The following is a 15176-nucleotide window of genomic DNA, read 5'->3' on the forward strand; positions in this document are numbered from 1 at the left end:
TTCTTAGTATGTTGACATGGCAGATTATTTTTTGTTTAGACATCTTAAAATGTAATAAATGATATGTTAAAGTAGGTTGTATTTGTAAATTTACTTTTTGCGTATTCCAGATTCAAGAAAATTTTCATATCAGATTGGCATGTTGCTACAACAGCACTTCAGAGCAATTGGGCTTTCAGATAATATAGTTGCAGTGGGTATGTAGGAATCATTTTGGCTGAGCATGATTTCCTACTGCATTTTCTTACTTAGCTTAATTTACAATTAGCTAAATTTACAAAAGCCTCCAATATTTAAGGATTTTATAACACAGTACCTCTTATCACTGGTGAAACAAAGGCATGTATTGGTTGAAAGATATTTCTAAACCAATTTAGTTTATAGATCATTCCATGTAGGTATGCCATAGGTTGTTAGAGCTTATCTATTACCTTCCACTCCTTTTGAGGACATGGAAGATATCTATTTACTTCTCCCCTCCCCACCCCCATTTACTTTTAATAGAGGAAAGACAGAAGGAGGGAGTCTGGAAGAAATGAATCTTTAGCCGGCAGGGAAAAAACCCACTTCTATCAATTTTGTTCGAAGTGCAGTAAAGGGGAGGGAAATTATATCTCAGTCAAGAAGTTTATGCTTCTGCTGCCTGAACAGAGTAGACACGAAGATGTTGTTCGGAGTTTTCATCTTTCCATACCTTCAAAGTATCCTGGTGGAAGAGACCATGCAGGGATTATGCACAATTTGGAAATGTGGTTTCTTCCATCAGAAATGACTGCTCATTTTAAGTATCTGAACCCCTCAAAAGAAAGGTTATAAGTAAATTCAGGGGGGTAAATAAATTACTTAATAAATGCATGCAAGTTTAGGAAAAGTTCAGGAAGCATTTTTCAATAGCAAGCATGCATTTCTGTCAAAAAAATATTGTCACTGGGTGCCATTTTCCATTATTTTATAAACATTCATTCCTGCTTGGTACTACTGTAATATTGTTTGACTTATTGAAAAAATTTGTCTTGGAGCACATTTTAAAAAGAGTGATGGGGTTCATAATACTTCTGGACAGAGATATCCATATTTATCTATCTGTATATTTATTTGTCCATATGTTCTAGTAGAATTTAGATATGTGAATCAGGGCATTTATTTTCTACTTCATATCTATCTCTAAATCACTATGTGACTTTGGAGAAATTTTCAAACCTTTCTCTATTAAGCAGAAGCTAGTTATATTAGCCTTTTACCTGCCAAACAAGTTTGGTATGAGTATTAATGATGCAGACTATGAAGAGTGCTTTGGATACCTCAGAAAGATTCATCTTATAAATATGAACAGATTGTTATAGTTTTTGAAATATTATGAAACTCTTTTTGCAAAATATTTTGCTTAGCAATGTTAAATACTGCTGCCATTTACAAAATAACAATAATCAGTCTAATGGAAGGCAGAGATAGTCTCATTGCACATCCTATAGGTAGAAATGGGAATTGCTGAGGAAAGTCGTAGACATTATGTGCAGTTTCTGTGAGTTCTTTTCAGTGCAGTAGTAGATTAGATATGATGTCATTGTTGAATGTGATGTCATTTCTGAATATGATGAAAAAGACAGCAATGAGGTTCACAAATTAAGATAATTTTATTGGTTTTGTGGTCATGGGAGTGGGTCTACTTTGGTTGAGCTCTAGTTTGCAATCCTTATTAAGTTGGCTAGTAACCTCCACAGTTGCACACATGAAAGGAGAGATCATCATCCAGCAGCTGTTAGATCTGATCTCCTTGATGAATAAACTACTAGGGTTAATTGAATATTTTAGAGGTAGTTCTTAAGATTGATAAGTACTGATAAATTTAAGTATATTTAGTGGCTTCAAAGAATTCCTGTGTCTCTAAGTGCTATGGGACTTAAGGAGGCTATTCATTATTTCATAGAATACGATTTATTTTGACCAAAAGATTTCTTAGCACATTTTAGTCTATTAAATTAACATATTTGTTCTTATGCCCTTTGATTTACCTCCTAAATATGTCTGACTTCATTCTTCCAGGCCCAGTTGCTATAGGCTAAAAGCCAGAGCTGATTTTATAGCCCTATGTTTCCTACCACTCTTTTTTCATTCATTTACAATGTTGTTACTTCATTATTAACCTCTTTTATACCATTGTTATTTCATACTGTAATTATTGTTTTCATATTCATCTCTTGGTCACTTGACTGCAGGGCAAAGTATGTCTTGCTCAGTAATTCTATTACCAAGCAAGATGTTTGGCACTTAGTAAGCATTCAGTAAATGTTTATAAGAATGAATGTCCTCATTGGTATATTTAGGTTGGTTGACAATCAGAAAAGTAAGATTAAAATTTTTTTTTTCCTTTCTCCTTTCTTTTCTTTCTTTTATTAGGGAAGTTGTGAGCATACAGAAAAATCAGGCATCAAATACAGGGTTACTATTTACCACCCTATTATTAACACTTTGGGTTAGTGTAGGACATTTGTTACAATGGATGAAAGCACATTTTAAAAATAATTGTACTATTAACTGAAGTCTGTGGTTTAACTTACGGTGCACTATGTCTTGCAGCTCCATGGATTTTTTTTTTTAATAACCTAATTTTGTGAGTATATTTAGCTGGTGGCTACTGCTTCTAGGAACTTTAATCAAAATATCAAAATATGATTTTTGCAGCTGACAGATGTAAATGTTTTTTCCTCTAGATAAACCTAGGGGTATTTTTTTCCACATCATATTTGTTCATGAAAGCCCTTATTAAGAGAACAAGAAGTATAAGTACCAATATTTGTATATCTTTAATATGTGTTAACAGGTTCCTAGAACTTAGTAGTTATTCTCATATACTCATTGATAAGATCACTCTATTTTTACTTATTTTTCCAGTACCGTCTTGTCAAAGGATTAATCTCAACATCTCAACACAAATGTCAGAGTCAGATTTTTTAATATTTTTATTTACTTTTCTTTAAAAATAAACATAGCATTATTGCCTTAACATGTAGAAAAGAGAGAAAAGAATAAAATTAGTCATATATTTCCTTCCAGTGTTCTTTTCCATATACACACTTTTATGTTGGTATAATCAGAATCAACCTAAAAGTTTGTATCTTGATTTCTCCTATTGATATTACATTACAAACATTTTTCATATTTGTATATTGTTTTTATAACCATTACTTCCAATGGATGCCTAATAACCACCCAGCAATAATAGTTACATTCACTCTACTTTTTCTGTTAAAGGTAATATTGTTTTTATACAATAAATATTTATTTAGTGTCTCATAGGTGCTAGTATTCTTGGCTGTATTTCATTGGACTAGTTTCCCAAAAGTGCAGCTATTGGGTCAAAGAATATGAAATTTTTAATGGTTTTTGATACACATTAAGATCAGGAGTTTTTGTTTGTTTTTTTTTTTTTGGTGCCCTGATAGTATATGTATTAGTTGTCTCACTTTTTAAATAAAGATCACACTAAGGTAGAAGGAAATTAGGCCTGTATTCAGAATCATGAACATTTTTCTGAAAGTGGAAAAGGTTTAGAGCATCTTGGCTTTAATCCTAAAGCAAATAGACTGTAATGGTTTTCTCATAATGTTTCTTGAACTAGAACCTAAAGTAGAACCTTTACTTTTCTGTTGGGATTGGGTATATGTCTGAAATCTTCTGTAAAGCTGTGTACCAGCTCAGCAAGTGTGTAGTATAGCTGCAAGGGAGATTTCCATTAAGGCGGGAAAAGACAAATTTGATAATTTTACAGTTAAGGCAATTTTTGGACAGTACTTATATTAGCCTCCCCTGATAAAAATTCATTCTAATTGATTTTTTTTTATAACTTAAAATAGAAGATAGAAATTGAAATATGTTCTTATGCTATTAATAGATGTGACTTTTAAGGAATTCTCATGTTTGTAACTTGTATTAGGCTTTAGGAAATTTCTTTTGTTGATGGTTTTAACTGAAAGGTAACTATTCATTGATACTTATAATACATTGATTTGTTGTGTAGATATACTTAGAAAAGCATATGTGCTGGGAAATAGATTTTATTAATGTGGAGTTACAGCTGAATTTTAGTTCTGCAGGTGTACCGCTTGCCTGATCTTGAGTGATTCATTTACTCTGTCTATACCTTGATTTAGTTATTTATAAAATGACTCTAATAATTCATGGTTTTGTTGTTAAGGCCTTTCCTAAGGCTATAGTAGTGATTTTATATGGATATAATTACTTTTTCTAATCTCTTATAATAGAAAAGCTCCCCTCCCCTTTTCCTAGACACATGTATATTTAACCTAGACATGGATCTAAAATTTAAAATTTTCTTGCATTCTAAAATATGTTTGTTCTTATGTAATCAAGTAGAAATGGGTTCATATAAAATTTGGTTCAAAATAAATGGTTAAAATGTTTTAAGAGACGTAAAAAGTGATGATTTAAAGGAAGGGAGATGACCTTGTATTGGTTTTGTAATCTATCAAGGATCTTAGTCATGGTGGGATTTTTGTGACACATTTCTCTAAGTCTGGTTGGCTATTAGTATTGGTACTATAACTAAAATACTATAATTGTCAAGTTTTAAAGGTTATATAGTATGAGGTCAGTATGCTGAAATAATAAGATAATAGTAAAGGATTAGAAAATTGCAACACACAACTCCCCAGTGTGTTTAAGTTTCACCATTCAATTAGAGTGACTTCTTATTTCAGACTGGCAATTTCCTTCATAGCACGTTTTATGGATAAATGTTAGGAGCTATTAAATTTAAATGGTTCCATTCCTTTAGCTGTAAGCATGGTTTTTGTATTTGGTACAGAATTCTCACTATCACTTATTAATAGTCATTTGTTTACTCACATTAAACAAATATTTAAATTCTGTCATCACTGTCTTTTCTTGGAGCCTACCCTTTATCCAAGTGAAATTCCTTCCTCTAAGTATTGATCTTGAGTTTTAACACCATCACATCAAAAAGTACTTCATCAAAAGCAGCCTAATTTTGTGTTTGTTTTTCAGAATCTAAATATGTATATAATGTATCTGGGTTTAAACCACTCCTTATCCAATAATCTGAATGTTTTGCCGGCTTCTCATTAAAACCTCATATCCTTACCTAGCTCTCTAACCTGTAAAGTCATGAGACTTCTTGGAAGGTTCTGATTGCACCAGAGAAAATAACCTTGCCTCTTCCTGCCTTTCTTTTTTCTTCTTTTTTTTTTTTTTTAGGTACATGGGACAGGGCATTGAACCTGGGACCTTGTAGGTGGGAAGCTGTCACTCAACCACTGAGCCACACTGGCTTCCCTAAGTTGTTCTTTTCGTTTGTTTTGCTTGTTGTCTGTCTTTGTTTTTTTAGGCCGCAGCAGAACTGAACCTGGGACCTTCCGTGTGGGAGGCAGGCGCTCAACTCTTGAGTCACATCTGCTCCCTCATTTTTTTTTAAATCCTTTTCTTTCTATTTCAGAATATCCTCCTTATCCAGGATCTGAATTTTCTAAGTAAAGATAGAAATGCATTTCTCCCCCTCTGTGTGAATGCCGATTGCAGTTATGATTGGTCAAATATCCTATTGTTTTCAGGAGTGAAATTAAGAATAATAAGAATAAACACGACTATTTTAAGGTGTTTTTAGAATAGCCAAAGTGGGCATGGCATGTGCCACATTTTTTGAGCGTGGAAATACTATATATCCATTTTAAAATTTAGCAATTGGACCTACTAAGGTGATTTGTTTAGAATTTATTTCACATTTTAACTTAAGAAAAGTCTTGACTTTCTTTTAAATTGCATGTTTTAATTAATGTATAACTCATCATCTTTGATTCTTATACTCTCTTCTAGTGTACTTTCACCCTTGTACAGAATATATTTTTAATTCTAAATTTTAAAAAATTAACAATAATTGAACTGGTCCTTTTAGAATTTGGGTATGTAAAATCAAAAAAGGCATTTAAAGAAATTGGCTGTTTCCACAAACAGTATTAATTTTGGCAATGAAAAGAATTCTGCAATTTTATTGAAATATCTAGCTAAAAAATACAGCCTAGAAGAAAGTAAAGGAGCTAGTGCTTCTTTTTTCTTTTTTTAATTTATTTCATTAAATTATTAAATATATTATTGATACTCTGGAGCTGGAACTCTTTGACATTTGAAGCTAAGGATTATAGAACAAGATTAGTTATATGAATATTATTTTATTAGGGATATGAACACTTTTTTGCTTTCATAATGGTTTTATTTATTATCATTCTGAATTTTTTTCAGAGTTGCTACTCTATGAAGCCACAAAGGATATGTATTATTTGAATGTACATTCATGGGGAAATCTAAGATATCAAATATATATATATTTATAACATGAAAACTTTCACTTTTGCATTATAGAGATAAAAGATTATGTCTGACAGGTTATGTCAGGAGTTGGAAACCCAAGGATTCATGTGCTTCCCTGGCACAGGAGATGATTTTTGAGTGTCAAGGTCAGGCTACTCTTTACTAGAAAAAAAATGTAAAGTACATAAAGGTTGTTTCTGCCACCCTTCTACCACTTCTTAATCTTTTTTTTTTTTTTTAAGATTTATTTATTTATCTCCCCTTCCCCCCGAACCCCTGCCCTGGTTGTCTGTTCTCTGTGTCTATTTGCTGCATCTTCTTCTTTGTCCGCTTCTGTTGTCAGCAGCACGGGAATCTGTGTTTCTTTTTTGTTGTGTCATCTTGTTGTGTCAACTCTCCGTGTGGGCGGCACCATTCCTGGGCAGGCTGCACTTCTTTCATGCTGGGCACCTCTCCTTACGGGGTGCACTCCTTGCACGTGGGTCTCCCCTATGCGGGGACACCCCTGCGTGGCATGGCACTCCTTGCGCACATCAGCATTGCGCATGGGCCAGCTCCACACGGGTCAAGGAGGCCCAGAGTTTGAACTGTGTGGTAGATGGACACCCTAACCACTGGGCCAAGTCCTCTTCCCTTAATCTTTCTATTTCTAACTCCAGATTCTTATCTGTTATTCTTATAGCTGCTAAAATGTTTGCCAATAATATTTCAGATGCAGTCTCTTTTGTCTTTTCATTTTTAAAAAAAGATCCTTAAGAAACACTTATTGAAAGATCAGCAGTGAGATTGCTCATCATTTTTGAATGCCTTTGGCTAGGATTGTGAGGAGAGGCACCTGGAAGGAAAAGCTGTCCCATCACTTACCTCCTTTCTTTCTAATTGGTTACATGGAGCCGATAGTTAGTTCTCCAGGGTATTATTATTATTGACAGTGCTTATACAGGCCTGTAGTCAAACAGCAATTTTGGGGTCAACTGCTACCTTTTCCCTTCTATCTCTGCTAAAGAAAGTAAAATGTAGATTTGGTCCAAAGTTCTTAGTATAATGAAAACCTCAAAATTAGGAAACAAAGTAGAAGAAAAGAAAAATCTCACTTGGCAGTATTTATGTCCTATTTGTAATAAGTAGTCACCTGTGTTCATAGTCACTTTTTTTCACATTTGTTTTATCTATGTTACAAGTTACTCAATAAACACACGTAGTCACTTTTTCAAAAATGAAATAAACTTTATTTTTAAGGAGGTTTTAGATTATAGAAAAGTTACATCGAAGGTATGAGGGATTCCCGTGGACCCCTCTCCTCCCACATTATCCCCTATTTTTTTTAATGGCAGTACAATTTATTATGATGTATCTGTAAAACCCACTCATTGAAAAATGCACATTTAAAAAAAACGTATAGGGAAGCAGATTTGGCTCAACGGATAGAGCATATGCCTACCACATGGGAGGTCCAGGGTTCAAACCCAGGGCCTCCTGACCCGTGTAATGAGCTGTCCGACATGTAGTGCTGATGTGCGCAGGAGTGCTGTGCCATGCAGGGGTGTCCCCAGCGTAGGGGAGCCCCACATGCAAGGAGTGTGCCCCATAAGGAGAGCCGCCCAGCATCAAAAAAGTGCAGCCTGCCCAGGAGTGGCACCGCACACATGGAGAGCTGATGCAGCAAGATAACACAACAAAGAGACACAGATTCCTGGTGCCGCTGACAATAATGCAAGCAGACACAGAACACACAGCGAATGGACACAGAGAACAGACATGGAGGGGGGGAAGGGGAGAGAAATAAAAAACAAATCTTGAAAAACAATGTGTAGTCACTTTTTAAAACAAAGTTTTTGACATCTAGCTTTTCAGAATAGGGCCGACTTCATCAAAGAAACTATTGTCCAATGTGTTTTTAAATTTTTGTTTTTTCTTTGTCTTAACTAGATGTGATGCTGACCCTTCAGCCTTAGCCAACTATGTTGTAGCACTGGTCAAGAAGGACAAACCTGAAAAAGAATTGAAGGCCTTCTGTGCTGATCAACTGGATGTCTTTTTACAAAAAGGTAATTATAGGGCTTCAACCAAGTATTTGAGTAAATATTTTTAAATTAAAATTTTAAATTAAAATTAAATTAAAATAAAATCTTAAAGATATAAGCTTGATAGGAAAGAAAGTGGTCAGTGTCCTTTGACTATTTGAATATACCAATGCGTACTTAATTATTATGCATTTTGGCAAAATTGCTTTTTTCCTTTCGTTCTGTTTTTTTCCTAGTTGATGGTTGAGGAATAAGAGTTTAAGGATAATAAAGCTGTTTATTAGTACAAGGAATCAATCCTTTTTTTTCTTTCTTGGCTGGGTTTCTTGGTAATCAAAAGTGGTGGGCATGATCCTCTCCTTTTTGTGCATTTAACTTCTGTGATCCTGTCTATGGTCCTTTCCATGATCTACAGAGCTGTGACATCCCCGCTGCCTTTCTGATCTCAACTTCCATCACTCCCCTCACTTTTCTTTTAACATGGTAAACGTGTTCCCAACTCAGGGTCTTTGTATTTGCTATACCTCTGCCTAGAACATAGTTCCCTTCCTCATTTCTTTCAGGTCTCTTTTCAAAATGTTATCTTCTCAGAGCAATTTTCCCCAGACATCCTTTATATAGTAGCACATCCCAAGCCTCCACTCACTTGCCCCTTTTATCAACCCTAGTTTATTATTTTTTTCATAGCCCTTGTCACTACTGTCACATTCTGTATTTGTCTTTTTATCTGTCTCTGTCTCCCACTCCTCTTGTCTTTCCCCTTGTTTAGATTGGAAATATGGCAGTGCTTGACAAATAGAAGATAATCAATAAATGTTGAATGGGGTTAATACACACTTATTAGTTGGTCCAGCTGTTGGTGATAAGAAAATATTCTTTAACTCAAATATCTATTAAGAAAAGATAGTAAATTGCCTTCTCAGTCTAAAACAGGATTGCATATTTTTTCATGCATTTTAATACAAAAAATACTTAACAGAATTTCTCCCTAATAGAGATGAGTACTTTTCTAAATGTATTCTTTTACATTACTTAATTTACGTTGAAGATAAGTCAGGTGAATTGTGGAGCCATGAAAAATATTAAAAAAAAAAAAAAAAGTAAAACCATAATAAAGATATTGAGGCAAGAGGTAAGGGTATGTTTATTGGAAACCTGAGAATTCCTTGTTATACAAGTTGTAAAGTTTTTTAATAACCTTTTTTTAAATTACAAAAGCAATACATGTGAGGAAGAATTATAAAATACATTTTAAAAAGGAGAAGAAAATAGCCACGAATTTTCCATCTGAGATAAAAATCACTCATCTTCTTGTGTACTCTTTCTAGACCAGGGCTGTCCAATAGAACTTTATGCAGTGATGGATATGTTCTATACCTGTACTTTCCAATTAAGTAGTACAGTTGAAATGTACCTAATGTGACTGAGGAGCTGAATTTAAATTCAATTTTAATTAAATTCATTTAAACTCTAGCTGCAGGGGCTAATGGCTACCATTTTGGACAGTGCAGTTTTAGACTTATGTCTATGCTTAATACATACTAAAGTGGTATTAAACATGTTCTTTGGTTATATGCTGTTTCTACTTAGTATATTTCGAATATTGCTTAATGTTAGATGCTTATCTATATTTTTTTCTTTATTGGGTTATATGTTTTTAAAGTACAAAAGTAATACATGTTATAAGAAAAATTTTTTAAGATACGGAAGCGTATGAAGAAAAATGCTTTAAAGAGTTCAATTTATTGTTTTAAAATTATATGTAACAGTTGACTAGAGCTAAGCATTTTATAATCATGGAAAAATGCTTTTACACAGATTAATAATATAAACGTGTTTTTAAATATATTTTCTTTTAGAACTGACTATTTATGTAAAATAATAATTGCTGTGTAAACAGAGCCTGTGTTGTGTTTTTAATATGCTCTAACTATTTTTTAAGTAGGACCAATGAAAGTTATTTATATTTGCACTTAATAAAACAATGTACATATTCTGACATTTAAACTTTTAGTAAATTCATCTGGCTTTCCCCCTACAATTCTCCTGAAACAGTTTCAAAATAGAGCAGCCTTTAGAACATAAAAAGATGCTTGGTCATATTCTTATCCCAACATTTTATTTTTTCAGATGATTTTTAATTATTATGTTTTTAGTACTAGTGTCTTTAATCCAGCAATATAAAGGTATACTGTGAAAAGTCTTCCCTACCGTTCTTCATCTACCTCCTCCTTACACCCACTACACACTTGTGTCTGTTTTTGCGACCTTTCAGAGTTGGGTTTTTTTTTGTGTGTGTGTGGTACCAGGGTTGGGGATTGAACCCAGGGTCTCAAAATCTTGTGTGGGAAACCAGTGCTCAACCCTGAGTCATATCAGCTCCCCTGTGTTGGCTCCTTTGTTTGTCTTGCTTTTTACTGGTTTCTGCCTTTTCAGGAGACACTGGGAACTGAACCTAGGACCTCCTATGTAGCAGCCACTTGAGCCACATCCACACCCCTTGCAGAGTTACTTTATGGAAATATAGACAGATACTGATATTTAGTCCTGTTTTTTTGAGATTTGGTATTACCATTATTCATTCTTTTTATAGCTGCTGTGTATTCCGTTGTGTGGTTGTCCTATACATTTTTTAATTGCTCCCTTATTCTGGAAATGTGGGTTTGTTTCTAGGTTTTTGCTATTATAATGCTCCAGCAAATAATCTTGCATATATTATCATTTTGCAAATGAGAAAGTGTGTGGGAAGAATAAAAAAATCCAGAAGTGAGATTCTCTTCTGTAAGGGTAGCCGATTTTCCTCAGCTTTTCCATCAGGATATGTTGTCAACATTTTGTTTTCTGTTTGTGCAACATTTAAGTAATATTTCTTCTCTTTAGAAACTTCAGGTTTTGTGGATAAACTCTTTGAAAGTCTCTATACTAAGAATTACCTTCCACCTTTGGAAACAGTTAAGCCTGAACCAAAACCTCCAGTCCAAGAAAAAGAAGAAATTAAAGAAGAGGTAATGCAAAAGTTTTCTTGCGTTTTGGGGGGCCTCTTGTATCTTGTTACCAGTATCTTTCTTAGTTGAAAGTTGAGCTCTTTAGAAGTATCTGTTGATGGAAGTTTCTGGGTTTAGCATGATGTAGCTTTTTTTATCAGAGATTTCTTAGTTTCTTGGACTTGAAGAGTTAGAAGAATTTCATAGAGTGTTCGGAGATCCAAGAAATATGTTAAGTAATATTGAAGAATTTAGAGGACTCTTATCCAATACCTTTAAAAGAGAAAGCTTAGTTAAATGTAGAGGCTGGACTTGAGTATTAATGAAACATCAAAAAGAAATACTTAGGAAGTAGATGTCGATTAAGCAGTGAGTGCCTGCCTCCAACCTGGGAGGGTCCTGGGTTTGGTTCCTGGTGCGTTCTACAGAAGATGGACAATAAGCAGGCATTGAACAAAAACAACAAGCAAGACAACGAGCAAAACAAACGAGCAGGGAGCAGATGTGGCTCAAGCAGTTGACTGCCCACTTCTCACATGGAAGGTCCTGGGTTCAGTTCCTGGTGCCTCCTAAAGAAAAAAACGGGCAGACAACAAGCACCAACAATGAGCAAAAACAAACAAACGGAACAAAAGAAAACAAAAAAACGAGCAAACAGATGAGGGAGCCATGGGGAGAGGATGGAGAAATACATAGATTATAAATGCCATGTAAATAGAGAAACCATTTACTCTTTTATATATGTAACTATATAGCGATTGTATTTTATAATTAATGACATAATAAAAATCACTATCAACATGGCAAAGAAAATGTTTTTACAAGTTAAGATATAAAATGATTGTAGATGGTAACCTAGTCGATTGACTTAAGATGAAAGTTCTATCAAGTTTATTCATAACCCTCCTTTTATGTATAGACAAGAATGTGGTTCTAGAATCAGGCTGCTTGAGTTAAAATAGTATCTGTTCAAGTTACTTAACTTTAACTTTCTTTTCTACTTTTTCATCAACAAAATGAGAATCATAGTAGTACTAATTTCATTGAGGATTAATAAACTAAGAGAAAAATTATAAGAATAGTACCAAAAACACCATATATATATATACTGCCTGCTTGGGTTCACTTATGCGTCATTTGCCTCATTTGTTCCACCTATATGGATCTACACAAATAATTTTTTCTGAATCATTTGGGAGTTAAGTTAACTATATCCTAGTTCTTGACCCCTAAATACTTCAGTGTCTATTTCCTAAGAATAAGGATATTCTCTTAGATAACTACAGTACCATTGTCAACTTTAAAAAAATTTAATGTCAATACAAATCTGCTGTCCCAAATCCAATTCCCACCCCCAGTGGCTCCCTCGTCTCTTTGCTTGTGGTTTTTGCTTGTTGTCTGCTCTTTTTTTTTTTTCTTTTTTTCCCTTTAGGAGGCACCAGGAACCGAACCTGGGATCTCCTGTGTGGGAGGTAGGAGCTCAACTGCTTGAGCCACATCTACTCCCTGCATATTTGTTTTTGCTCCTTGTCTGCTCAGTTTTTTCCCTCAATGTCTGCTTGTTTTTGTTCGTCTGCTCTTTTATGTTGCTTGGTGTCTGCTTATTATCTGTTTTTTATTTGTTTGACTTCTGTAGGAGGCACTGGGAACCAAGCCTGGGACCTCTTATGTTAGAGGCAGGTCCCCAACTGCTTGAACCATATCTGCTTCCCCAATTTGGTTAATCTAACAGTGTCCCTTTTTTTATAGCATATTTAGTACAAGATCCATTCTAGGGGTCACATTTTGCATTTAGTTGTCATTTCAGATATACTTTTAAGTGCAAAGTGATTGAATTGATCCAGTATTTTTTTTTTAAATGTGGCCATACTTAATTTAGATCAAATGAAACTGTTACCCTTATTTTCTTTTTAGCTCATGCCCTCTAATCTTCCATAAAGTCCTTTAAAATAGGAGAGACTCCTTGTGTGTTTCTTTAAGTAATAGAAATACGAAAAATACTTTTTTTTGGTACTTTATAGTATAGAATTTTCATTTATTCTTTAATAATCAGCTAAAATTTTTGGTGTATATGATGTTTTCTACAGTCATTGAAGGTCAGTAGTTTAAAGTGTCTGAACAAAGAGCTGGTTTGAATATATGGGAAAATTTGCATAATCCTGAGGTTTGAGCGGATAGTTTTAAAAAGCAAGTGCTTACAGTATTTCATTTTGTATCTTTATATAAATCCTAATTTTGAAAATTGTGAAAAATGCGTATTGGATTCTGAGTAGAGCTATGCTGAGCTTTCTTTCTGGCATTTCTCCTATTTTTCAAGATTTTATACATATCTTGTCATTACCAACATAAATAATAGCTCATGTAATAATTTATTCTCCTAATCTGAAAGGAAAAGGGTTTGACAGCAGCATACACCTTTGACTAATAATCTTTCAACTTTTCTGGTCTATCTTCAGTCCGTATAGTTGATCTAGTAGGATACTGAAGAACAAATCCACCTAAAAACTAACTATCTTATTCTTCAGTTCCCCGTTACATGGTACCTTTAGTTTTTTAATTAGACTATTGGTCACAGAGGAACCAAGTAAGAGAATTCAGATCATTGGTGCAGCTCATTCCACTGCTAGACAAAGCGTTGGTAGATACTATGCCATGATTTATGGAGTGCACTGAATTTGATCTGCAGTTGAAAAAGTACTTGTAAATTTGCTGTAGTTAAAATTTGCTGCTGCTTAATTCTTTAACCCTGTCTGTCTGAATTCACAATCATATGAAAGAAAAATTAATGAAAATAGATTAAAACATTTAAAAAAATTTTTAGTTCGTGTGTACTTTATTATTTTATTTTTTAGTGTGGTACGTTTGTTACAATTGGTGAACACAATTTGGAGCACTGTCACTAAGTATGGATTATAGCTTATATTATAGTTTACACTTTCTCCTGCACAATTTTGTAATCTATGAGCAGTTATATAATGGCTTATATCTGTCTTTACAACATCATTCAGGACAATTCCCAAGTCCCCAAAATGTCCCCGTATTATACCTGTTTTTCCCTCTCCCTCCATGCAGAACCTCCAAGGCCATTGCCTCCACATCAATGATTAAAGCTCTTCCTTTGCTAGAATCACAATAAGTCTATACTAGAATACCAGTAAGTCCACTCTAGTCCATCGTTCATTCCCAATCCTGAGGATTCTGGGACAATGTCCACTCTACTTCTAATTGAAAAGAAGGCTTAGATCCCAAGGGGCAGATGGATGGACTATCTTGATTGTAGTTGCAGACTCTCTCTGTTCCTTGAGATGGTTATTGTTCATCATCATCTCCTTGTTCGTTGTCCTGGGTGAGTCTAGTGAACTGGAGAGTAAGTGTTGCAAATCTGTTGAGATTCATGGTCCAGCTGGTACGTTTACAGCCCAAAGATTTAAGTCTCTTGGACATAAATCTTTCAACTCTAGTACTAACTATAGGTTCATATACAAGGGACAGAAGAGCCATGTGCAGGGAAACCACAACTGAGTCCAGCTCTGTCATACTGGGGAGCATGAATTCCAAAGAAGGGCCCACTGTCAGGGCGCAAAACTCTGAACTGTCTGCCCTGCCTATAGTGCCTGGATGTTTCCTGAGCCCTCAGGAGCTCCACTATATGAGACAATATTTACTGTGGCAGTCAATGAGATCCTGCTGAAATGTGCATAAGCATAACCTCTGGAATGACCTCCCGACGCACTTTGAAGTCTCTTAGCCATATGAACTCATTTGTCTTTACCCTTTCCCCCTTTTGGTCAAGGTCTTTTTCCAGTTGCATTGCTAATTGGTACTT

The 15176-nt window shown here is 34.5% G+C and overlaps 1 protein-coding gene across 2 annotated transcripts in view; it reads left to right on the forward strand.

The window, feature by feature from the left end:
- Nucleotides 1-15176, forward strand: part of RBM27 (RNA binding motif protein 27) — a 92792-nt gene that overhangs the window by 2772 nt on the left and 74844 nt on the right. For both annotated transcript variants that reach the window (XM_004476578.2, XM_004476579.2), the window contains exons 2-3: nt 8272-8390; nt 11247-11371. In XM_004476578.2, the coding sequence (XP_004476635.1) occupies nt 8272-8390; nt 11247-11371 (244 nt within the window). The remainder of the gene's footprint in view (nt 1-8271; nt 8391-11246; nt 11372-15176) is intronic.

The sequence above is a fragment of the Dasypus novemcinctus genome, chromosome 2 (genome assembly GCF_030445035.2).
Source record: "Dasypus novemcinctus isolate mDasNov1 chromosome 2, mDasNov1.1.hap2, whole genome shotgun sequence".
Classification (NCBI taxonomy): Eukaryota; Metazoa; Chordata; class Mammalia; order Cingulata; family Dasypodidae; genus Dasypus; species Dasypus novemcinctus.